Below are 25,445 nucleotides of genomic sequence, written 5' to 3'. Positions count from 1 at the left end.
ACAATTTGAGTTACAGTTTATTAAGAAGTAGATATAGGGATTTACATTGTATTGTTTTTCCCTATGTCTACTTTTAAATGACAAAAGCCTGGAAGCCGACCTTTCGCATTACAGACCTCTTTTATTGCCGACATCTTGAGAACTGAAAGTCGCATCAGGTTTAATGGATGCCGAGTGCGACATCTGCTTAGCGGAGGCCAGCACCCTGGCGGGAATATGCCAATACTAGAACATGAACTAGTTGTGCCACCCTGACGATACATAATCATTTTCCATGCATTGATCAATACTATTATACCATTGAATGTATTTACTACATATATGTATGATTTTAAAATTTCAAAGGAATGTCTCCATAATATGCGATTCAGATTGGCAGTGGCTCAGTGAGACCTCCGATGGCAGAACATTATTACTAATGCAGAGATAAGACCGCCATTTAGTTAATTAAGAATGGCCAAAAGCACAGATTAACTACAAAAAGTAATCAATATTGCAGTTTTTATGGCTGTATAATCTACATATATTTTCGTTTGTTTAAACACTGGAAGCCCCTTACAAAAATTAAAGGGAGCACAAAAGAGTATCGAAAATCGAAATAAAATAGTGGTATTTCCATTTGGAAAAAAATATTTTTGTGAAAGCGTTTCGAAATTGACAAATTTTGATATTGATTAGAATTTCGAAATAGGCACTAAATAAATAATAATAATAAATGTGAAAGTTTTAGGCATTAGTGCCTAAAAATAAAAAATTAAAATCAATTTTGTCGTAGGTCTTTTCGTATAAATGTTTGATTTTTCGGGTACTAACGTGGATAGTGCAGCTTGTTCAATATCTAAAGACTCGTCAATATCACTCATTTGAAGTAATTTTTTCGCAAAACTTTGCGGGAAAGACGGCAACACGCTACGTTCAACCTTAACGTCACATTTCACATTAAATAATGCATAAACATTGCCTTAGAATCAGATTGCCTGCCTACTTTTCAAAATGTTTAAAAATACTAATAAAATTATAAAACTATCAAATTCTCCGCTTTCACAAAAAATCTTGTATATAATTCGTTACGAAACGATGTCTTTTAGTCACTAGATGTGTTTTCACGTCGCGTGCCTATAAGACACTCATTTCACAACTTATTGTATAAATAGCTATTATAGCACTTTGAAATTCATCAATTTTAGCATTTCATTCCTGTATCACTAAATCTAACTTTCTCACTATCAAAGTGTTGGCCTTTTACTCAAATTAACATTTTTCTTCAATAGTCTTAGTTTGATAAAATATTGGAACAGTATTTATTTTGTAATAACCCTGTATAATAAGTACATTAAAACAAATGGAGTCGTCGATTCTATATTAAAACAAAAACAGCTTCATTTACAGAAATTATTAACAATTACGGAAAATATTCTTTAGCATCTCTTCCAACATGCCGTTTAACATCAGGTCTATGTTTTCTAGGTATATAACGTGGTTTGCGGCTATTATAAGTCCTATCCCAAGGATTAATGAACAGTTCAAATGGCCGTCTTCTTGCATCCATGGGTCTTTTCTTGTGATCAATTTTATATATTTTTTCCCAATGATATATTTCATACGGCAAATAATGTCTAGGTCGATTTGAGGTAATGAATTTGTACTCCTTTTCAAGCCATTCACGTCTTTCATCGTCCTGTAGATCCGCAATCACTTTTTCTTGATCACCTAAGAATGGCCTAAGCTCAACTCCCGAACGTTCTCTCGGAACATTAGTATAAAATGAAACCAACATCTTCAGAACATCTTCATTAAAACCGATCACTTTGCCATTTTGGATTTCTTCATAGAGTTTTAATTCCTTTGAACCCCAACAAATATTAACTTTTGAGTTATCCTCAATATACTTCAAGTGCATTAGTATCGTGTTGAGTTGGTAAGCATAAAAAGACCACATTTTCCCATTTGTAACTACACATTGCGTCACTAACGGGTATGTAATATCATTGTAGGTGGAGAATCCCAAAAAGTTCGCTTGGGCATTGAGCCAACCAAAACCTGCCAAAATTCCCTGTCTATGCAGAGCTTCTTGATGCTCAACTGGATCTTTGAACCTTCGTCTTAAGATATGTCCTCTGTAATGGTATGCTAATAATCCAAATTGATACGGATCACCTGGCCAAAATCCTTAAAAAACATTTATTTCGAATCAAGGCAAATCACAAAATACCTGGCACATTAACAATCCGCCGATGAGTGGTAAATACTCCAAATGACTGCGGCTGGTACTCGCAATTTGGTATGTTAAAGTTAGTACTTTTTGCTTCATCAAAAGATATTATTGGAGATAATGGAACTTCAGAGCGCACTGTTAGAGTAGGTACTCCAACATATTGTACCGCTTTGTCTTTCCGCTCAGTTACTGCACACTCATGTTCTCGATTGCTGGGAATTCCACCGCTAAACCAACAGGACTCAATACGTGGATCGATGTCTGTCTAAAATAAGAAATCTACTTAGTAACACTGTGGTATTGTGTGTGAAATTCTTAAGGTCTGCTAGGAGAAGGCTGTAACGGGAGCCCATTAAGGAGAATTATTTAATGTTCTAACATTTTCATCGCACCATTCACCAGATGTCTTTAGCCTAAGCTACACTGTCAACATCTTGAATAGGACAACAGTAATCACGTCACTGTTAGGTGATAGAAAAAAAGTGTCGTAATTGCAATTAACAGTTAAGAGCGCTTTTTTTTCAGGAAAGGAGAACGAAACCAGCATTTGTCTTAGCATTGAAAAAAACACTAGGTATAAGCAGCCTAACCCCGTGGAAATAAAGCGCGACAGAGATTGAACTAAGAATATAATGGGAACACTGTCGATTCTTAAACTGCAAGGTTGCAAACTCAGGGTATTATTCGGGACCCCAAAATATAGTAATCTACCAAGTTTCAAAACTCCTTGACCTTTTGCAGCAAAACACTCTTTTTTTGCCTATTGTGACTGGACTATTAGTCGAACTTTACAATACAAACTACATACCTGTACTGCTTCCAAATGTGGATAATTCACATGTAAATTTAACAGAATGGCTCGATGTATTTGCTGACTTATAATTGAACTCATTGCATTTTGCGATTCCTCTTCAGTTAAATTAGAATCTTTAACAGATGCATTCTTGCTGCATAACTAATATTAATAATTGCTTAAATTTACATTCACTTACCAATATCCCTCATGAGCTAGTATTAAAACATCTTCAACATCACGTTTTAACGCTTCCAGGTTTACATGTTCCATTGTGGGGCACACTATTGGTAGCTGGTTATTCTCGATTAAATGTGTTTTTGTAAGATACTGAGTTAGATTTAAATTATTATATGGTATTGCGTTTTCGTGCAGCATAAAACATTTAAAACCGTAATATTTGGGCATGTTTAATTTTATTTGTTTTTCCTCAACAGTTTTAACGGCCTTGATTGTCTCATAGTAGTCTTGAGCATCTTGTTTTTTAACTTCGAATGGTGCAAGATCCACAATTTCTGGATACTGTGGTGTTTGTGTGTATTCATCTTCAACTGAAGAAAGAGATGTAGCGTACAATCTTCCGTACTTCAACAATTGAAGCTTGAGGAAGAAATTCCTGTTGGAAACAGCTAGGGACATTTTAAGTTGAAAATTTTTAACTTCTACGAGAGAAATAAACAAATTATACTCTTCATTTCTCTAAAGAACAATCAAACGGAGCACTTTTTCATAAAATTAACCTGAACGTTTTTAAATTAAGGTTATCTCTATATATAAACCGTGGTTCCAGTCTACCCACAGAAGGCACACGCATGTATCGATTGTGGCTCACTATACGCTAGCCCAACGGCAAGGCCGTTCTCAAGGTTAATAGAGAAAGTAGGTTGCCTTTCAGCCAATAAACGACAAGTATTAAAATACGCGATGACGTCACCCAGAATCCCATTTTGTCCACATCATAAAAATTAATTATTAACACAACAACAACAGCAAGTTCAAAAAATGCAAAATGGATCGAAATGGTACTTTACATGGATGTGCATTGCATAGAAAGAAACATGCTAGCGAAATATTAAACGCACTTTATTCAAAATAGCTTACATTTCATCTTCATAGTCTTCGGCCGGAAATGCAGACTGCACGGCATACGGGGTTCAGATTCCCCTTTCCATTGCACTTTATAACCCATTCTTTTTGTAATACAGGAATTACCTGCAAAAAAACTGAATCTGCGATCCATTTGCTTTCGATTTGTTGGAGCTGGTATTGCATATAACAACGTCACAAAGATTTCCATCCGGCATCTAATCCCCTATATTGGCTATATTGATACTTAAGTATCCAAAAGTAAGTATTCAATCGAATTATAATAAGTATTCGTAATAGAGTCTTCAGTAATGTCTGACAATTAAGCACTTACGCAGTTCAAATACTATGCGATCAAAAATGAGTTGCTTTCGAGTTACCTTTGGAATTTTTGTTTGTATGAGAAATCGTATTCAACTTGAACTTCCAAAGGCGACTCGACAGCAACTCATTTTTGATCGCCCGTTATAACTGTCAAAGTCAAAGAAACTTTAAACGCCAAACAAATGGGAGTTCCGGATTCTCGATGACGCGTCACTCTAAAGTTACGAGGCAACCTACTCTCTCTACTAACCTTGGGCGGTTCTATCAAAGAGTATAATACTCTTTGGTTACGCATAAATTTTACATACTATACATACCAACATCCGGTCCACCTGTATTTTCCAAGCTCCGCCGCCTCGACATAGACTCACCATCGCTCGAACCGAATTCGCCCGCATGTTAGAGTCAGGTATACCGACCTTCTCAATCCCCCTGGGCGAGCCCGCTTGTTGCCAAGAAGAACGGTTCTTGGAGGCCGTGTGGAGATTATCGCCTATTCCAGATCGTTATTAACTACCTCATATATGCAGCACGTTTCACAAATGTTGGATACGTGCATCACTTTCTCAAAACTCGATCTTGTGCGTGCATTTCAATTTCATTCAATCGACGTTTCGGACATCAAGAAGACCACCACGCCATGACAACGCCTTTCGGGCTGTTTCAGTGCCCGGTGCTGGCGTTTGGTCTCAGGAATGCGGCGCAAACTAATCAATCAGGTTCTCAAGGATCTACCTTACACGTTCGCTCAACGATATCTTGATCGCACCACCAAGCGAAACGACGCATAAAAACATCTCCAAACAAATAAAACAAATAAAGAAGACCCGTTTGCATTAGCGTTAGTTATGAACTTCATTGCATGAAATTCAAAATGAGCAAAGCTTAAAGGCAGATTCACATTCTCGGTCACGTCACGGTCAGATCACGGTACGGTCAAATATTGTAGTATTCCTTATGAACATGTTCTGGCTTTAACTTGATCGATAATGTGAATCGGACTTTAGCCATGTAATACTAATACCTACGGAATGCTAAGCTATCTATAGTAATACCTGTGACCTACAGTGACTCAATTTAGAGGTTATTCAGCCCTGCGATGCATCAGAAACGTCGAACGTTAGTGATACATCACCGGGCTGATTGTCATGCCATTGAATTTAATGGTCATACCTAGGAGCTCGTTTGCTAGTATATATTTGTTTTTTCACTACTAGCGTCTGAGGACATGATTATTAACCTTTTTTCCCCTTGTAAAGTAGGCTTTCTCGGCATTTGTTCAAAGCGAAATTTCGCTCAATAAACGTTTGGACAAGTTCTCTAAAATGAATAATTGCCATCATCCGCCATTTCCAGAGAAATTACATAACTAAAATTATCACATTTTGAAAAAATTCGAACGAAATTACTCTTTGAAAATATCTCAATGACAGAACAAAATACGGCCTGTTTGACTTGTACTTCTACGTACTTGATTGACATGTTAATTTAATAAACAAAAAATTCTGTCCAACCGTTCACTTTCTTATCAATATAATATGTTAATTTAGAGGATTTCAAGTGCTAGTAGTGAAAAAATAGTATATATACCACGGTAGAGAACTATATATATTATTGCCTTCGCACCTTACACCCCTCGGCGCAAGCGCCTCGAGATGTAATCTTGGTGCTCAGGCAATAATACTGTACCTACTTCTCTACCTTGATATATAATATACTAATTTTTCACTACTAGCGTCTGATGACATGATTATTAACCTTTTTTCACTTGTAAAGTAGGCTTTCTCGGCATTTGTTCAAAGTGGTTAATAATGTGCACATTATTAACTAGTAGTCAATAATGAGAACTGTCACGCTGTCACTTTTAGAAAACACAACTCGAAATTTCGCTCAATAAACACCTCGAGATGTAATCTTGGTGCTCAGGCAATAATACTGTAGGTACTTCTCTACCTTGATATATAATGTACCTACTATTACACATTTATTTTAATTTATGATAAATACATTTTACACTGAAGTAGGTAATACGTTTAATAATATGAAATAATCGCTTTGATGATTAAGCTTCCATCCGTAATAAAATCTGACGTAGAAATACGGTCAGCATGAATACGAAACAAAGGTATCTTGGTACCTAAAATTTGGGAACTTAAATCACCTTTGGGATTATTTTGATTTAATATAACGAATCGATGTGCGGGCACCCAACTGCTGCTTGACAATTCCAATGCTAAGTATTGCGTTCCGAGATGACGCGGATGGATTGTGATGATCAATGGATTACCTACAACACGGTTTATTTTTGCGCTCTCTTTGATTTGTATTAATTTATACCTTGCACATAAAACATAGCACTGTCGATACTTGATTCAGAATAGTTTAAGATGTTGACAATGTCGTAAACTTTCCAAAAATGCAAGAAACTTTTTCCCAGTTCAGTCATATGAATAGTTTGGTTGTTTTGAACTGCTTCAAGATCACGTGAATATCCGACGTGTGACTTTTCGGCGAGTTTGGGTTTGTTTGTACTTACGGGAATTTGTAAGCTTTTTAATTTAGGTTCCGATTCTTTAATCATTCTTATCTCTTCTATAAGTCTTTGCTCCAGTTCGGCTAACCGCGCCAGGACTTCTTCTAAAAATTTATATGGTAATCTAAATTATTAATCGTGAGTAGATAGTAACTTATCGTGCAGACTCCTTTAAGTTCTCTAACTATCGTTGCATTTGCACTTGCTTCAATATCCTCGATTGCAATTTTGCAAATTGCATGTTGTATTTCTTCAGGAGAACTTGGTGATCCATCAATATATACTAAAAATAAACACGCAGCGACTATAGGTAGGTACTAGCTTTTGGAGGAAAATCGTCTTACCATTTGTGTAATTTGACATACAATTAGTTGTGATTAAGCCCCATAATAAAATTATGGAGAGATGTAGTCGGAACTTCATTGTATAGGGGTTCAGCACTAACTAAACTTTGAAGAGAACAAACTGTTAAACATAAACCTACACTAAAAATATCCCCATTAAATGGGTTACTGGGGTTTAATTGTTTGAGCTGCAGACTTTAGTTCATTTGCTGCGTTAGATGCGGTCGATATTCCGAATTCAAACTGCAGAACAATGACCAAGTAAGTAGTGGCCGCTCCAAAAATCTGCAATACGGCTTTATTTACCTACTCTGTACTTGTGCAAATATGGTTACCTACAGTGTACAGTAGGGTTTCATCGACAACAAAAAGTCGGCAAGCCGTAAATTTTACATTATGATGCAGCAATTGCAATGAAAAGCATGCTACCTGCAAAAGAAGGAAGAGCGTCGGTAACCCAAGCAACGTAAAACTTACTTCGATATCAAAAGATTCGACGCCGTTTACGCTATTTAAAGACACCAAATTGTGCAAGAGAATTCCGGCTTTCCTCGCCTAAAACACATCTTAAAAAACGACGGATTGCATAATTGAGTGCTACTCACCTCTTTGCTTGTGCTTGAACAGATTAAAACAATAATAAAAACCAAAGATATTTGGAAAGTCAGAGTGTTTATGTAGACGATCTTTTCGTTCGGTGTAATTTCTTGAAATGAATTTAACAGATACATCTTTATTAAGTAAAAGGACATAATAATGATTATTAAAAAGGCCTGTATCATAAACAGTAACATTTGGACAGCGTAAGCTTTATTTAATTGCTTTGTGATCGTGCACAATTCGTGATGTTTATCTCCTATTTTCTGTAGGAGTGTTAAGATGATGTTTTTTTGAGCGAGTGCTGATCTGAAACATGAAATCATGGACTAATTTTTAGTCTATGATGAAACTGATTAGATGGTATACCATAATTCTGTCATTACAGAGTGGCACAGTAATGTTACACAGCAAGATTACCTTAATGCATAGGAAAAGCGCAGAAGATACGAGAATTATACGTGCTCATATACCTATAGTTCATCATATTCCTATATTTCCGATACAATAAAAATTGGTGACTAATTCCCCAAAACAAATAATTCTCCTGGAATAATAATTCCCAAAATAATTTCTTTCCTTTGTTTCTCATATTTCTAATCTATTTTCTTCTTTTTTGGACATGACTTACTTCTCGCTTATGCATATAGTACTACCCCTATGTACTACTGTAGGTACTGCTCTTGATACACTTTTTGGCTTTACAATCGTTGTTAATGAAGTTACCGCTCTGCTGCCACCCAAAGTTTTTTTTGTTTAGTGTTCATGTGCTTCATTTGTGCTTGTTACACCGAAGCATACTAACTCATCGACTATTTCAATATAGTACCCCCTTTCTCTCAATCGTATCTTGACGTACCTACGTACTGTTTTCTGTTATGTCTGCACTTCATCTCTTCTTCTAACTGTGTACTTCTTTTGACGTTGTCAATAACGCAACATGCAGTGGGTTGCATAAAATTAGGCGTCCTTCAGAAGAAATTTTGCCATTAAAAAGTAGACATAGAGAAAAACAATACAAGTCTCTATAACTTGTCGTACCTTTCATCTGTGTCACACTTTTTTTTCTATTTTTGCCCGTTTCTGGCTACTACGCGCTTACACTCCTCGTTAAACCATTCTCTCGTCTAGCGGCTGTGCTACTTAACCAAATATTCGCTGATTCAGCCATGACGCCATCTCCCACTCCTTTTTTATTATTCCACTACCTGCATTTATCTTCAGTCTTTTACTTATTTCAGCGTTTAGTCGACAATCTGACATCACCTCTTCCTTCTGTAGCAAGTCAACTTTATACTGCATTTTTAGCATTGGAAATCCTTATGTATGGGTATGAATTTAACATGTTTGCCGAGTAGAAAAAAGACATGTTAAATTATTTTTCAGAGGTCACATGAATTTTAATCAAAATATGTCAAAATCGTTATATATGCACCAATCACGTTGGGAAAAAGACCAAGAACATTATCTCAATGACCAAAACATGAAATTGATCTATTTTTGGCGACCACGTGGATTTTGATCAAAACATGTCAAAATCGTTATTCTTGCACTGATATCGTTGGGCACAAGATTAAGAGCATCTCCATGATCAAGACATGAATTTGATGCATATAAAATGTATAGTATTATGTAAGATTTAAATAAATTGTTGTTAAAAGTGATTGTAATACTGAGGATACTTCGATATTTCGTTGTATCAGTTTATTTTTTCACTACTAGCATCTGATGACATGATTATTATAACCTTTTTTCCACCTGTAAAGTAGGCTTTCTCGGCAGTTTTTCAAAGTGGTTAATATTGTGGACATTATTAACTAGTATAGTCAATAATGAGAATGGTCACGCTGTCACTTTCAGAAAACACAACCCGAAATTTCGCTCAATAAACGTTTAGGCTTCAATCCATATAAGCTATAAAGACTATAACATCTTATAGGACGTTGCAGGGTCGTACAGACAGAAGGATTACACCCTGAGGCGCTTGCAATTGCAACACAATTAGTATAGGTTTACAAAGTTTTGTTAAAACCTGAACTTACATATTACCTACCTGAAATAGAGCATTGATTATACAGATATACACAGGTGTGTATATCTGTATTATCAATGAATAGAGAAAATAAATTAGCTACCGTGGTTGCTTATTTACCTTTTGGATACCGGTCGATTCCTTTGGGATTGCTTGTTCACGAGATCTTCCATTTTCATATTGATCCAACAAAATCTCTTTCGTAATAGTAAAGCAAATCCGCAAAATTGTAATTCGGCAAACACGGAGAATAATGGGGCCGAATGGGCAATAACCAATCCTAATGTCACTACGTTGTGGTTCATTAAGTGATCGATGCAACTGACGAAAATGATACCACCCATGTAGATTAATAATACGGAGATAGATAATATTGAATAACTTTTTGTATTGCGGTAATGAACTTTGGTATCTACGTCTAGATGTAGTGTTCGGAGTTCCTCATCGATAATTGCAATGCCCCGTATAACGTTTGCAATCTAAAAACGAAGCGAATATCAACTAGAGTAGGTACATCGTTAACCAATCTTAATTGTTAGCTAAGGTGACATAACTTTGTAGGTACAAGTACGACATTAGAATATGTATACGAACAAAAAGTAAAACAAAAACAGCAATAAAGATAAACCACAACACTGTTATATAACTTATATCAAAATATGGAACGAGTTTCAACAGCAAAGCTCTCATGACCATCATCAGCCAACAATTGGATGATAATATACAAATACCCTATTTATACTAATTAATTCATCATTATTCATTAGGAAGGGTTTGTTTTCACGAATCTCTAGCAATCTAATTCACTTTTACTACTTACTTGCTTAACCATGAGATAAATATCGTCCACTACACGACTGTTTTCAAGTAGATTTATGAAAACGCTAGATTTATCCAACGATTATTTATTTTTGAAATGAACCATGTGCTCTTTAAAATAAATATGATCTTTTTGTTCGCCCAAGAAAGCAGATTAAAAACAACGGTAGGGATTTGTACTATAGTAAATTAGCGACCTTGTAGACAATTCTGTATTCTTCTCCAACGTCAATAAAAATCGGTGTTGTCGTGAACCCAGCGAAATGCGTATTCGGACAGTCGCAGATAAAATTCTTGGGATACCTGGTCTCAGGTAAAGGCTCACGTCCATTGCCAACTAAGGTGGTAGCAATCATCAATTATCCTCGGCCAAATACCCTTAAACAACTGCGGCAATTTCTTGGAATGCTAAATGTTTGCAGACGATTCCTACCAAAGGCGGCACAATCCTAACCAACCTGAACAATCTGCTAAAGGGTGGCCGTCAAAGGCAAAGCGCCCATCCACTAGACGGCCAGCGGCTTTCGACTCGAGTAAGCGTGCGCTACTGGAAGCAGCAGTTCTGGAACATCCAAACCCCGACACCGATTGCACACATCGTGAGTATGGAAGATTCCATTTATTTCCATCCGTAATCTGTCACATCCCGGAGTGAGCCTCATGTCAGACCGATATAATATCTGGACAAGGAATGAAACTCAGTGCCAAACGTGGGAGCAAAATTGCTAAACTGCCACAAGTCGAAAGTGTCGCGACATGTAGCATCTTTAATTGGCCAATTACCAGTACCAAATCAGCGTTTCGAGAGCATCCACATCGACCTAACTATTATGCCACCATCGTAGAGATACAGGTACTGTCGTACCATCATAGGCAGGTTTTCCAGATGGCCGGAAGTGATTCTAATCAAGGATGAGGTAGCAGTCACCGTTTGCAGGGCATTATTCGATTACTGGATATGTCTTTTTGGTACACCGTTGCAAATAACCACAGATCAGAGTAGGCAGTTCAAATCCTATCTTTTTAAGGAACTAAATGAGTTCCTAGGATCCACCCTTCTACTAAACACGGCTTACCATCCTGCCGCCAACGGAATAGTGGAAAGGTTGCATCGACAACTAAAGGTCGCTATCAAGAGCCTTCCTGGACAAAAATTCCCCCATCTGTCTTATTAGAAACTCGTGCAGCATGGAAAAATCTACATGGAACTGCTATGGAGATAGTGTACGGGCAGAATCTTCGACTACCAGGCGAGTTTCTGGAATCGCCTTTTGTTTCTATTGGGTATTTATTAAAGGCCTAGTGATAGTGAGAAGTGAGCTAATGATAGTGATTGTATTAACTCACCATTAGGGTTTGCTATATTTGTTTAGTTGGGGTAGGTGGGATAAAGTGGGGCTTAGAGATTTGATGTTGATCTGTTGTTTTTTAGATGATGGCATCGTAATATACTGTAAGACGGCAAGTCCTTGTATGCCGGCTGGCCGGTGGAGAAAGAGGAGTCCCTTTTGAGCAAGCGACTAGCATCAACCGTTATATTGACCATTATTGACTCTCATATTCAGAATTTCGTAGATACTGATTTTCTCGAGAGATTATTTCCATTGTAAATATGGTAGGGCTAGGGACAACCGACCGTTTCCGTTTCGGTATTAATATCGATTTTTTCCCGTAGGTCCATTGATCTTGTTTCATTTAGCATAGGTAAGTAAAGTAAGTGCGGCCATTTTTTGTATATAAATATCTCAACGTGATTCGATACTTGATACTTTTCGTAATTTTTCGGATCTTGATGAATAGTGCGAGTGAAATGTTAATTTTTTTGCTTTTCAGAGACCACTCAACACATTGTTTCCTTTAATTAAAATTATTGGGGGGTACGTACAATGTCTAATTGATAAGACCACACACAAATACACTTATCAAATTATCAAACTTACATTAAAAAAATTAGTTGTGAAATGTGTCATAGGTACCTACCAATAAGTGCTGTATTATTATCACTGTTTATACTTACGTTGTTTCTAGAAATGCAAGCAAATAGAATTGATCCACATAAGCTTAAAATGCTTAAATTGGTGCTTATAGATTCTGCTATTTCAACAACAATCGTATCGTCAGTGGGGGCAGTATTAAGTTCGTAAAATGCATACATTCCAAAAACTGCAATTAAAGTCATACACCAAAGTATGTTCACAACCGATAAGAACACTGAGCTTTTGCCTTTTAACTGAAATGGAGAAAACCCCAACAATTTAGTAAAATAGTACAAAGGGCCCAGTGCGGAATAAATATCTTCTGGCTTTAACATTATGGTGTAAACTTCTAAGTGATGGACAGTTCCGTTCGAACTTGCGTTGTTTTAAATTAATTATTCAATATTGACATAAATGAAAGCGACAATTCATTAATTATTTTAATAGTCAATATTGTTTATTTTGTGTTTTTATAAATCGTTGCTATTAGATTGACGGTCACAATTAATGGTACGTACAATATGACGGAGCGAACAATCTAAAAAGTTAGTGTATTAATATACAGGGTGTCCCAGGATGAATGTGCAATATTTTGGGAAATTAAGAGGGTTATTTGAATACAAAAACAGCTGAAAATAAAAATATAGTTTATTGGTGTTTTTGTCTTCAAATAAACTAATATTTTCCCAAAATATTGCCTACTCCTCCTATACTATATAACTACTCACCGATTGCAGCACTGAAGGATTAAGTAGTACAAAACCACAGGCGTGGAACTGAATTGGGTGGTGAATTAACTGCAAATAGAACTGGAAAATCTAAAAAAAATGCAGTGATTTATCTAGTTGGAACCTCGAACTCGAACTTACTGTCTTATTCATTCGCTGTTTTGATAATAACAGTCCTGTGTGTTTTGCCTGAAATATACAGCAATGTTCTAACTGATTACTAACTAAATCTTAGGTAGGTACCTCGGAAGATGTTTGAGAACACACAAGAATCATGATACCAACTTGTGAGAACAGAAACATCAATCTTATAAATAAAAAACCCATAAATAGCTTTGATGAATTTGGGAAGTTGTAGCAATATTCTTGAATTGCATAAAGTATTACTAAAATTGATAACAAGAACGTTTCTGTTAGTAAATATAGTATTTGAAAAGAAAATCCGTAATTAAGCTTTCTGCAGATCGTCGATAGAACATGATGAATATCTTGCACTTTCCTTAATTCCAGTTTCAATTGATCACTAAAACTGGTACTTTGGGTGCGCGACAATATTTCGGAGCAACATACCTACCGTTTTCTGTTAAAACCTATTTCTTTGCTCAAACGGATTATTATTCCATTAATCATAATAAATTGGCGCTTGATTAGGAATACAATGGTGAGAAATTGCAGAATGTCAAACATTGTTGAAAAACATACGTTATAGGCGACCATTTCTCCGACACTTACAAAATCAACATTATACTTCAGAGCAAAATAATGCATAATTGGCACTCCATATACAACCATTATCAGGAATAATGTTAAAAGTCTCACATTACGTCGATATACATATATTTTTAAAAGATTTGCACTTCTTCCGTTATCTACCTTTTCTCCAATACTTGAAATGATCGATACATAATCTTCACCAACCTAAAAATTGAACGTCGAAATCTCATTTACTTTTATGATTTTGTACCCCCTTTCGAATTAATTTTCTGCGTATAGCAGAGCTTACTACAATTAATATTGCGTCTACAATGTGAAATGCATCAATCCATTTTCGATTTTTCGAATATTGTGTTAAAATCCAACTGGAATATACCACGTATAATATACCAACCAGTCCCCTTACTAACTCATGCTTCGCGAAAAAAGAAGCCGTAGGAAAAATACTAGCATCAGTCAAAATCGTACTTGGGTTCACCTGCACCATAGCCTAAGTTTATTTCTGTAGTATAATACATAGCTTGAAACGGAAGTATTCGTTGTGGGTGGGTATGTAATTACCTACTAAATTACTATTGATTTGGAGTAATGTTCATTATTGATGTATGATTAATTATTAATGTTAACCCGTACTAATTTACAGAAGAGATTGGTATTGTATACATGTCCCGCTACATGACAAGACATTAATTACACTGAATTCTCTAAAACAGAATATTATATTCATAACTTCGACTTTCGATGGATGTGGCCCATTGAGATCATCATTCCACCCAGTTTCGATATTCATTTCCTGAGGTATCCGAGCTTAAAGTTTTGGCGCCAGGAATGGATTTACTTGTCCAGAATTTCCATGTTTCCGTGGTAATGATTTATTTTCCATATTTCCTGATGAATGGCAGTTCAAGTTTACGGTCACTCAAAATTAGGTAAGCCGACGACAAATGTAGATATCGTGTAAGAAGAATATTCCTTGTGCACAATCAATCGAATTAGACGTGCGACAATTACAACATGAAACCCATTAAGTCCATTCTTCATGACTCATGAGTTATTAGGCCCAGAACTTAAATACACGCGTTTAAAACTTTCGCTATTGTTCGTATTTACCGTAATAGTTTGTAATTTGCAAATTATCCCTTGTAATTCAGGGTCACCAAAACTTAATCTAGCGCGTTTAAACTTTACCTAGCTCTGGTCTTGTATTAACACAAAATAATTGCCACTCCACGGTAATTTACCGGTGTTCCACAAAAACAATCGCTTGACCGTAATTTCTCTTTTCACGAAATAAAACACACCCTCCGGTTATGTACAGGTGGTTGACTTAACTTTATTTACGGCTGAACGCAAATGCCCTGACGGTTATCTCAGAATAGCTAATTTCTCACTACTTTACTTTTTTATATTGACACCCATCCCTTGACGCAAATCTTTTCCACCAACCAACTAACTTCACTCGTCTAATCAAATTCATTGATGACTATAAATCAACTCCGCGCGGAGTTTATTCTGCGAATCATACATGAGGCAGCAACCCAGATAACGACTGCAATTCAAACAACTTTAACGGTTTTAAATGGATGTTATTTCCTTCACAAACATGCCTTACCGGTTGTTATCTCGCGAATGGGACGTCTGGAAGAAAGACATCCATTGATGATGTCAAAACTTTAAGAGCGAATATCTCAAGAACGGTTTGTCGGAAGAAAGTACCTAGGTGAAATGAATCGTCTGGACGAGACACATCTATTGGTGAAGTCGAAGCGAATATCTTGAAAACGAAGTGACGGAAGAGGGTACTTATAAAGAGCAAGTGGAACGTCAGGACGAGAAATATTTATTGCTGATGTCAAAACGTGCAGTGCAAATATCTGCAGAACGGAGTGTCGGAGGGGGTACTCTCAAAGAGTGGAAAGAGCATCGAGACGAGACACATCTACTGGCGATGTAAACAACTAATTGTGAATGTCTCGAAAGTGTTGGAGGAAGGGAAACTGAACTATATTTTCAGTGCGTTGTGATTGTGATATAGGATCATTAAATAAGTATAAAGTGAAAAATGTAATTGTAAGTAAATTTTATTCCCAAAGCTTCACTTCTTGTAATCGAAATAATGAGTTTCAAATTTTTGCCAATACAATCAGTGAAAATAACGATTTTGGTCACTGTTGATCCAAATGCAGTTGGTCATCGAAAATTAAAAATAAAACTTACTTCTTACATATCAAAATAGGCCGCATTTCCACGCCTTTTTAACGAAATCGGTAGGTACATATCGATGTTGATACCTCTGGGTCAAAATGCACGTGGTCATTGGAAATATATGTCACCGTTTCTTGGACTTGAACATAAAACGTTTCCAGGATTTCCGAACGAAATCAAAGAATAAGCAATGTTAACACCTCTTAGTGGCTAGTGCATCAAATTCCCTTATTTGGTCATCAAAAGAATGCGTGTAGCGTTTTTCCGAGGATATCGGTGCGTGTATATCATCTTTCACTCCGCCGCCTGAGGGGTTGCTATGGGACGTAGACGGTTATTTAATACCTATATAACCTATGCAGCATTTAAACAAACATACCTCACGATAAAGATAGAGGAACAAAGCGCCGACAATAGCTCACTCTGTTTAGCGCATTTTTTAAGAATAAAAAAAAGCATATACCTTGAAAGTGCACCAGACGGCCATTAAAATTCGCTGTCTAAAAGGAGCCCCCCCCCCCCCCCGAATAGTTTTATCCTTCATGGTACTCTAATGAAAGGAATTAATTTCTACCAAACCATAGCCCCCTCCTCGCCCTCTTTTCGTGATCCATTGGTGATGTCAAAACAAAAGCTATTTCGGTTTAAAAAATGCGCTTTATCTGCACAAGAGTTGTGCACAATTTATACTTGTTTTTATTATCTATGGTTTTCCCTCCATATCTCATTAAATAATGATCCTAGCGCAAAAGCGTATGGAATCTTTTATGTAGAGAATTTGATATAGATCACTTAAGTATATTTTTGCTATTGGCCGCCATTTGCGAGTTATTTACAAAAAAAGGGTCCTTTACACCCCCCTCACCCGTTAGCTCCACCGCCATACATCAGTACTTTTAGTATGCTGTTTAATTCACCTTCGCATACAGCTATACAAAAATTCACTCACACGAATTATTTCCCCTAGTTTTTCTTCGTTGAGGGGACTATGCTTATACCTAGTAATAACAGCCAGTATGATCAATCTGTCACTATTTTTGATCTGACATTATCTAGTATACGCGTGTCACCTATTAAATAAATCTTATAGTGTCACATCAGAGCTAAATTTAATTAGTGTAATTATCAGCACTCCCCATTATGGAAACTGTTGTTGCTACTCCGACCACAGTATACGAACAAATTCAAAATATTTTCTACGCGATACCGATTTTAATAACGATCCACTTTCTATTCTACGCTTTTGTAATAGCAGCATATAACACTTCAAATGGGGAGTTTTTCCATAGCTTGATAAACGCGCAGGAAGAAAAGGAAGAAGTGTTAGTAATAGAAGCACGCAAACAGTACGTTATTGCTAAATGGGATGATCAATCTGACGAAGATGATGATGACGATTCTACATGGGATAAATGTGAAGAATGTTTAGGAAACAGTTCAAGTCCGTCTGACACCCCACCATAACACAACGCATATTTCAAAACCTCATGATGCCTGCACTACGATGTGGATTTTCTAATACTGAAATATGTATACGCAAATTACAGAGTATTTATTATAATCACATTTTTGTATTAGGTAGGTACTGTCCGAATGTTTGTGTGCGAATCTGCTCTTTCAATTTTCAACATATATTGGCTTGGGTATTTTGCTGCTACATGTTAGATTAGGTACCTATCCGACAATCCATTTTCGAGATATTCACAGACGAGTTATCATATCGCCAGTAGATATGTCCAGTCTAGAGTCTAGACATTTTGTTTTCGAGATATCCATTTGGACCCTTTTCCGATAGGTACCTCGTTTGAAAGATATTCGCACTTAAAGTTAAGTGCCATCACCAATGGACAGGCTTCTTCCATACGTTCCAATCACCCTTTGTAAGACTCCAACCCTTCGCTTAAGTCGTAAATTATCGCTTATAAATGAGGGTCATCAAAAACAAACCTACACAAAACAACAAGATCTACATAAAATGCGCATGCCCACGAGGAAGCAGGTATACTCTCTAGCTGTAAGCGTTCGTACCAAGAGAACTTCATGAAAAGCATTGTGAATATAGTAGTGCATGCTGAGGGACGTATGGATCCCGCTGGACGGATCGACAGCGCACATTGAATGATTTCCATGGAAGCCAACTTTCAGGAGCTCTCTGAAAGTTGACCTAGTCTGGCCAGCGCGCCCATCAGATTTGGCTCCTAGCGATTTTTTTGGATGAGTACTTACCCGTCGATATGCTCGAGTAAGTGGATCAAATATCCTGGTAACGGCTTAGTTACTTTTACAGGAGTTGGAAATCCCACTTGTTAAAAATGAATGTTATCATTTACGACACTGGTAAAAGTAAAAATGTTACTGGTACAATTAATGAAATAACTCATACCACGGCTAGCTCAGTGATAAATACATTTTCAATGACTTTTACCTTGCGGAAGGTTGGTTCTTTATTCCCACGTATAATCTGAAAATTATTTGTTCGAATTCCACAACTTGCTAGTTTTTAGTGGTGATTACCGCATGCTCCGGAAGGCATGCAAAGCTGGCGGTCGGCAGCCATACCACGACGGCTGTTGATGCGTCTTGAAAACGTATACCTACGATACGATACGATCTGAAAATTAACACGTGATGCTCTGGTTTGATCATTCCAAAGTAAATACTCATATAAATTATGACTTGTTAGAATATATTATTGAAAATAATCTCATTCCAACTTTAATTCATATAAAGGAATATTGCCTTTTACCTTATGAAGGAAGTCTCTTGATTCAGCGGGAGTTTGTTGAACTTGGTTCGGTCGATGTTGAACCTTTGAATTTTTCTGAGACTCGCCAATTATTGACGTAGTAGATGGCCACCTTCTGGTCGTTTGAATTTTGTCACCTCTGCTAGATGGACTAAACAATGCAAGCGTAAACCCTTTTGAAAATTGCGCGTTACTGCGATCTCACTTTTAGGAAACTTTCCACTTCGATATTTTGCACGTGAAATGATGACGCAGTTTCTTCCGCGCTTCGTAATACGGTTAACTAGTAATTGATCGGGTTACACTTGCTTTGGTTTACACTTTTAGTGGGTACTATTGCCCTAAACGACTTAAAATATTTCCCAATGTCGTAAATCGTGCGCGTTAAAAACCTGCGATTCGCATTCCAGCTTCTGAACGACCTCAATCGCACTCTGCACTTCACACTGATAAAAATTTACCGTCTGTCTCCGGTCAAAGTATATTCCCTCTATTCTAAATTTAAACCTACAACAAATTATACCTACGTGCACCAAAACTTAATCTACATTATATACAGTGGATTACAAAATTTTATTACTTTACTCCCAGGCCAAAAAGCATTTATGTGTAAATGAAAATATTCACCCCATTACGCACCTCGTATAAACAAAATAGATGGACAAATTTGATTGATAAACTGATTTTTTAACGTAACTAGTAATAATTTATTTTTACGCGGATAGGTTGTTCCGCGAATAAAACGACACGAATTTGTTCTCTCCATACACGGTTGAAAATTATCTCAGACAGCCAGTCGACTCCGCTACGCAATTAAGTTCCTCTGTTTGCATAAAGCATCCACTTATTATTAGCAATGGATACTCGTCACGAATTCAAAAAGCACCCCCGATAATAATTTCGTTGAAATTGCGGCACAGTTTTTTCCGATGTATCAGTCCAAATAAATCGATTCTTTAAATACTTTCATTGACTACTTGACTACAAACTACAAACAAATGCACTTGATTTTTTACTTAGACTTTCCTAGTCTAAGATTTTTTAGGTATTAGTTTCTCTTGAATAAAATTGGGCTACGTGCTTGTTGGGTCAATATTATTGAGGAAGTTGGTTTTTTTAAATTAAAAGTTACTTGAAATTTGTTTTGGATGACAAAATTTATATACCAATGCAAAGCTAATGCTATAAATTTGAAGGGGAGAGAGATTGTTTCTTTTTGCTGTAATTTTTTGGGTACGATGCCAAAAAAAAATGCATTAGTGCAAGCGTCGCGTCGGGGCTATGTCGAATAAAACAATAGAGAAGAAGGTTCGTCGCTAGTGGTACCAGAAGGACGGGCAGGTACAGCGCCCATAACTCCCAATCCTTTTGTTTTTGAAATCGAAGAAAAGGCACTGGAGCGTAAAATGAATTAATAATTTTATAGGTATGGATTTAATGGTAAAGGCGCTGCACTCGTACAAGGTAATAAAGCGTACTTGTTTATGTGACCTTTGGCATAAAGAACGCAAATATTACATACGGCTATATTTCTAAGTGTACAAACCTAATTATTAGTCTGATCAAGTTTACTTTATACTCATACTGCAGTTTTGCGGTTGTTAGGTCAGACTACAGAGATCTCAAACCCTCGTACGGACAAACGGAAGCCACGAAAAATACGTTAAAACTTATTGAACTATGTAGCGATTAGTACCTACACTGATTCAATATGTACTAGGTATATAACATGACAATTTGCACCCCTTTATATGAAAGAGGTATAAATTGTAACAAATTTCAAATGGATATTAAAGAAAAGCGCATATGTGAGGTAAAACAATTATTAAAGGCACTTATTTTGAAACAATTGCTAGGGGCCTAGATTAGATCACACGGGGGGTTATATGGACAGAATACGTAGGTATTAGGGTATGAAAATAAAAAGGTCTCGTTTTAGTCATTGGTTAAAATTCAAAAGGCGGAGCACAAATCCTTGCTGGGGGCATTTTAGATATTAAGAGTAGACCTAAAATAAAATTTCATCCTCTTTAGATACCCTAAATTAGAAAAGGAGGAAAATCACAAATGAGCAGGTCCTCACAAATACGTTTCTTTGTATGGGGTCCATTTTAATAGCTATACAATCGACAAAATAAATTTACGTCGCTTTTAAATTGAATTTTTTAACATTCTGAGCATCGTTTGAGAGACCCGCTCTTATAACATGTGTTTTTTTATAAATTTTAAATGAAAAAACGCAACACTATGCAGCGTTCGGCGTAACCAGGGAATAGTAGATTAGTCTCGAAAAAAATTGTGTTTTGAATGGATCGGCGTCTGCATAAATGAGTTGTATTGTAATTGTGTGAGTTACCGAAATTTGCATCGTAATGTGTTAAATGTGGTAGGTTTCGTTATAACTACTTAGGTAAATTTGTTTGGTACTGACAGCTCAAATTATTTATTGGTAGGTAGGTAAGCTCGTCACTAAAGCTATACCTACCTATGCTTCTTTGAATTAATTAGTGTATTTTGAAAACAACAGGTAGATAATAGACAAAACGGGTTTTTGTTAAATCTTTTTGCCGTTTAAAATGCAGTAGGCAGTAGGTGCTAAACTAAAATTATGAACGGCACATTTAAGGCCTCCCGCAGAGAGGCTTATAATTAGCATAGGTACCTACCTACGTTTTGATTAATGCGCCAATACTTAACAATTATAAATTCGAGGTAGGTAGGTACCTAATTAATTTTATTCAGATTTAATACTTGTAGGTTACTCCTATCAAAGAGTGTAGTATTGATCTTTGCTCCTATATACCTAAGTATGCATTATTTTTATTAATGACATTAGTACACAAGGCTTCCACTTTTTTTCAAAGTTAATTAAAAATTAATATGAGATTGCATGCTCGCTTGAAACTACTTTTTCTTTTGCGTTTATATCTGCTACCAGTAGGTTTTAGCATTGTTTAAATAAAGTATTTAAACAATGGTATTAGTTGTAAATTATAATATATTCATTTGTATCCTTCACCCTTAATTTTTAAATTATCGTAGAAAATTATAAATTCCCATTATGAGATAGGGAGACTAAGTCTCTGAAGTTCGGGAGGGGGGGGGGGGGGGATGATAGCAATATACTTCATGCAAAAATAATTAAATAACGATATTACGATTGAATGTAATTCGATATGTCGATCATGGTATTGAAAACTCGATTCCAAAAAGATGTAGATAGATGGTGCGTGGCTGCGAGTGGTGGGAAAATGTTAATTAAGTAGTTCCATCATTGAATTTGATAGTTATAAATTCAATGGTTCCATCTTCCATTATAATCAATACATTATTCCAAGTATCATCTCGTTTATTAAAAAAAAAAGAGTTCAAATTTCGTATTCCATTCTGGATTTGAGTACTTTAGAACGAGCGATTGTTTAGTGGGGGTCACCTCTTGACATTACATTTTACTTTCGTTTGATACCTATATGATCCATGTAGCAGATAAACAACACACATTACAATAAAAGACAGACAGACACAAAACGCACTATTTTTTCAATTTTTTTTTTGTAATGCGGTAAAAAGGATATACCCAACACTGCTTCTGAAGTGGACCTAGAAACGCAAGAATCAAAGAAGATAATGATATTTGAATTGCTTGATAGATATTGCATTTAGAAGATTGGAGTATTGAGAACAGAATTATATACCACATTCACTTTGTCGGTACCCGCTTCCCAATTTCCGCGTGCACCCGCAATTCGCGTTTGAAGATTTGACTCCACCATCAGTAAGATCGTGTCGGGGGCTACCACATTCCCTTTGTTGGTACCCACTTCCGACGCCCCGTTCACCCCAAATTCGCGTTTGAAGTTTTCACTCCACCATTAGTTAGATCTTGTCGGAGGCTACCACATTTCCTTTTTCGGTGCATACTTATATTACACCCACAATTTGGTGGATTTCGCTAAAAAACCTTCCACAAGAGACAGCGATTCGAGATTTACGAAACTTTAAACCGCGTGACAAAATTCGCAACGGAAGGTCAAAGGCGCCCGCAGTTAACTACCTGTCGAACACGCGCGCGCGCGCCTTGCAAAAGGTCGTTAATTTCGCCCCTACGACAAAAAACAAAATTCCGCCACGCAGGAGTTGTGCGCATTTACATCTTTCCGACGACACCAATTTGAAAAAAATCGGACCAGAACTATAGTAGAAGATAGGAAAAAACTGAAAAACCTTCACGTTAGTAAACTACGCTCGAGGATGACGCCCAGATGTCGCCAACCCCACATCATGTAGCCCTGTCCTTAAGGTTGACAAATTTCATGGCCTTGTAGATACACGTACTACACCCGTTGCCTTTCTACAAGAGTTCTTCTACGCGCTCACATTCGCTGCCAGTCAGCCAGCCAGCCAAAGTGAGATTAAAAGCTACTTTTTTACAAATAAATTTGCAAAAATGCGCTAAAAACTGTTCGACAATTTTGTTCTTTAACTCATCCAGTATGTACACAACAAATTTCGTGGAATTCTCTCCATTTTCGTTGTCCGGGAGAATTGCAGTGGAACGTTTATTTTTCGAATTTTCAAAAACTAATTCCAGACTCGTGATTTTCATGTTCAAAACCCCCAGATACCACCAAATTTCGTCTAAATTCCAATTTTTTCGCACCCCCCAAGTAGGGGTGCGCTCTTTCGTGGTAGGAAAATCGGTTAGGACATACCCGAAAACCTATTCAAAGATGTGCCACCCATCTTTGTAACTCTTATGGTTGCTGAGAAAAGAATTAAAGAAAAAATCTGAATTTCGCCACTTCATTGGGGGTGGCTCTCAAACGAAACACGGTGGACCCTCGGTTTATTTGGAAAAAGTGCCTAGATCGCCGCTATCGCCCAATTTTTTTTACATACGGTTATGCAACACCCTGCATATGTATTTGACGAACATTTTTGAAGACAGGTGGGGCCCTCATGTAGCATCAAGTCGATATTGTTGGTTTTGGAAGACTTTTTGAAACTCAAGTCAATAGAGTTATTGGTAGAGGGCTCAAAAGAAAAGCAAAATCAAAAATTTTGAAACATCCTGAATACTTGAAAACCTTTGATCCTGGGTATAGGGCACCGGTGGTCTATATTGGTATAGGAAAAGGTGGTATCAAACGACGTAGATTTTCATGTAGATTTCAAAAATGCAATAAAATACAGGGTCTTCCATATAAAATAAGAAAGGTGCTATCCACTTCCGGTTTTGCCAGAAGTGAAACAATCATGATAATATTTTCTTTCGGTAGATCATGAAAAACAATAGGTTAATAGTAATGCAAATTTTCAGACTTAATGTCAATATGCGCGCCTGAAAACTTTTATGTTTGCGTTTGGGTTTGCGGGAAACAGCCATGGTGACCTATCAGCCTCAATATGGAATATTCTTAAACAAAATAGGAGTTGGTGGCTCTAATAATTCATCATTATTTCATCTGTTCATGCATTTTTCCGGGAGCGATATGTCCTGTGTACGAATTCTCCGAGAGCGCATTGCTCTGGGAGCAAATTATCAGGAAGCGAACTATCCGGCGCGTATTGTCCAGGGAGCGAATTGTCCGAGTGCGTCATAAATAGTTTCTTTCTCGATAAAGGTTAATTGACATTGATTTAGGTTTGTTCCTACAAAATATTAAACGGTTTTAAAACCTTCACGATTGTGCGCAGTAGATATGATGCGTTCCAACACAGTTTTTCCATGCACTACTAGTTGGAATAATATTAGGAGAGCTGGTAGACATTTTTGGGTAAGTTTTTGAGGCACGCTGAAAACTTGTCCACCACTTCTCTGATAATACCCAAACACAGAAATGCTGACCTGGCTGTGGATAAGCGGGGCTAACACCTTGCCAGGCGCGTTCAAACTTCAAAGTTTAAAAAATTATCAAAGTCCTCGTGTGAGATCGAAGGGACTTCAGCGCATTTTTGTGTGGCAGATCAGTATTCTATTAGCCACTTTTGACTCGACCATGAATAAAAGATCTTGTCGAAGGATACCACATTCCCTTTGACGGTACCTACTTCCGACGTCCCGTTCACTCGCTATTCGCGTTTGAAGATTTTTCTCCACCATCAGTTTGATCTTGTCGGAGGCTACCACATTTCCTTTTTCGGTGCATACTTATATTACACCCACATTTTGGTGGATCTCGCTAAAAACCTTCCACAAGATAGTACTTAATTTTTGGGGGGCACTTCTCATTGCTCGAGCTTCTATTGGCGACACGAGAAAGAGAGACAGCCATTCGAGATTTACGAAACGTTAAAACGCGTGACAGAATTCGGAACGGAAGGTAAAAGGTG

The 25,445-nt window shown here is 36.9% G+C and overlaps 3 protein-coding genes and 1 long non-coding RNA gene across 4 annotated transcripts; 1 reads left to right on the top strand and 3 right to left on the bottom strand.

Moving 5' to 3' along the window:
* Positions 1-1,343: 1,343 nt before the first annotated feature.
* On the bottom strand, positions 1,344-3,814 carry LOC116164932 (28S ribosomal protein S30, mitochondrial). The gene is made up of 4 exons (XM_031479193.1): positions 3,208-3,814; positions 3,024-3,162; positions 2,213-2,480; positions 1,344-2,169 (listed from the first exon to the last, which is right to left on the bottom strand). The coding sequence occupies exons 1-4, from the start codon at positions 3,645-3,647 to the stop codon at positions 1,403-1,405; spliced, it is 1,614 nt and encodes a 537-aa protein (XP_031335053.1). The 5' UTR covers positions 3,648-3,814; the 3' UTR covers positions 1,344-1,402.
* A 2,589-nt stretch (positions 3,815-6,403) lies between these two features.
* On the bottom strand, positions 6,404-7,577 carry LOC116164933. Its single transcript, XM_031479194.1, has 5 exons — positions 7,492-7,577; positions 7,296-7,431; positions 7,106-7,234; positions 6,756-7,055; positions 6,404-6,705 (listed from the first exon to the last, which is right to left on the bottom strand). Exons 2-5 carry the CDS (start codon positions 7,372-7,374, stop codon positions 6,452-6,454), a joined length of 762 nt encoding a protein of 253 aa, XP_031335054.1. The 5' UTR covers positions 7,375-7,431; positions 7,492-7,577; the 3' UTR covers positions 6,404-6,451.
* On the bottom strand, positions 7,424-20,141 carry LOC116164930. Its single transcript, XM_031479192.1, has 15 exons — positions 19,318-20,141; positions 19,113-19,263; positions 18,881-18,977; positions 18,750-18,827; positions 18,593-18,700; positions 14,412-14,651; positions 14,022-14,365; positions 13,691-13,970; positions 13,589-13,636; positions 13,448-13,537; positions 10,045-10,403; positions 7,901-8,201; positions 7,773-7,850; positions 7,635-7,724; positions 7,424-7,580 (listed from the first exon to the last, which is right to left on the bottom strand). The coding sequence occupies exons 6-15, from the start codon at positions 14,646-14,648 to the stop codon at positions 7,461-7,463; spliced, it is 1,947 nt and encodes a 648-aa protein (XP_031335052.1). The 5' UTR covers positions 14,649-14,651; positions 18,593-18,700; positions 18,750-18,827; positions 18,881-18,977; positions 19,113-19,263; positions 19,318-20,141; the 3' UTR covers positions 7,424-7,460.
* LOC116164934 lies at positions 12,032-12,570 on the top strand. The gene is made up of 3 exons (XR_004144034.1): positions 12,032-12,121; positions 12,176-12,358; positions 12,419-12,570. It is a non-coding gene; the product is annotated as an uncharacterized LOC116164934 (long non-coding RNA).
* Positions 20,142-25,445: the final 5,304 nt, after the last annotated feature.

The sequence above is a fragment of the Photinus pyralis genome, unplaced genomic scaffold (assembly GCF_008802855.1).
Source record: "Photinus pyralis isolate 1611_PpyrPB1 unplaced genomic scaffold, Ppyr1.3 Ppyr1.4_LG2, whole genome shotgun sequence".
Lineage (NCBI taxonomy): Eukaryota > Metazoa > Arthropoda > Insecta > Coleoptera > Lampyridae > Photinus > Photinus pyralis.
The sequence above is the reverse complement of the archived record's forward strand: the minus strand, read 5'-3'. Positions and strand labels throughout refer to the sequence as shown.

Bases quoted from the DNA above. Each gene is read 5' to 3' on its own strand.
- LOC116164933 (XM_031479194.1), bottom strand. From the start codon at position 7,374: ATGAAGTTCCGACTACATCTCTCCATAATTTTATTATGGGGCTTAATC. The intron at 7,235-7,295 runs GTAAGACGATTT...GTTTATTTTTAG, and splicing joins TATGTCAAATTACACAAATG to TATATATTGATGGATCACCA. The intron at 6,706-6,755 runs GTATAAATTAAT...ACCGTGTTGTAG, and splicing joins TGCTATGTTTTATGTGCAAG to GTAATCCATTGATCATCACA.
- LOC116164932 (XM_031479193.1), bottom strand. From the start codon at position 3,647: ATGTCCCTAGCTGTTTCCAACAGGAATTTCTTCCTCAAGCTTCAATTG. The intron at 2,481-3,023 runs GTATGTAGTTTG...TTCTTATTTTAG, and splicing joins CACATTTGGAAGCAGTACAG to ACAGACATCGATCCACGTAT. The intron at 2,170-2,212 runs GTATTTTGTGAT...ATGTTTTTTAAG, and splicing joins GCGGATTGTTAATGTGCCAG to GATTTTGGCCAGGTGATCCG.
- LOC116164930 (XM_031479192.1), bottom strand. From the start codon at position 14,648: ATGGTGCAGGTGAACCCAAGTACGATTTTGACTGATGCTAGTATTTTT. The intron at 13,637-13,690 runs GTACCTACCTAA...TGTATATTTCAG, and splicing joins GTTCTCAAACATCTTCCGAG to GCAAAACACACAGGACTGTT. The intron at 8,202-10,044 runs GTAAATAAGCAA...TTCATGTTTCAG, and splicing joins AATCGACCGGTATCCAAAAG to ATCAGCACTCGCTCAAAAAA.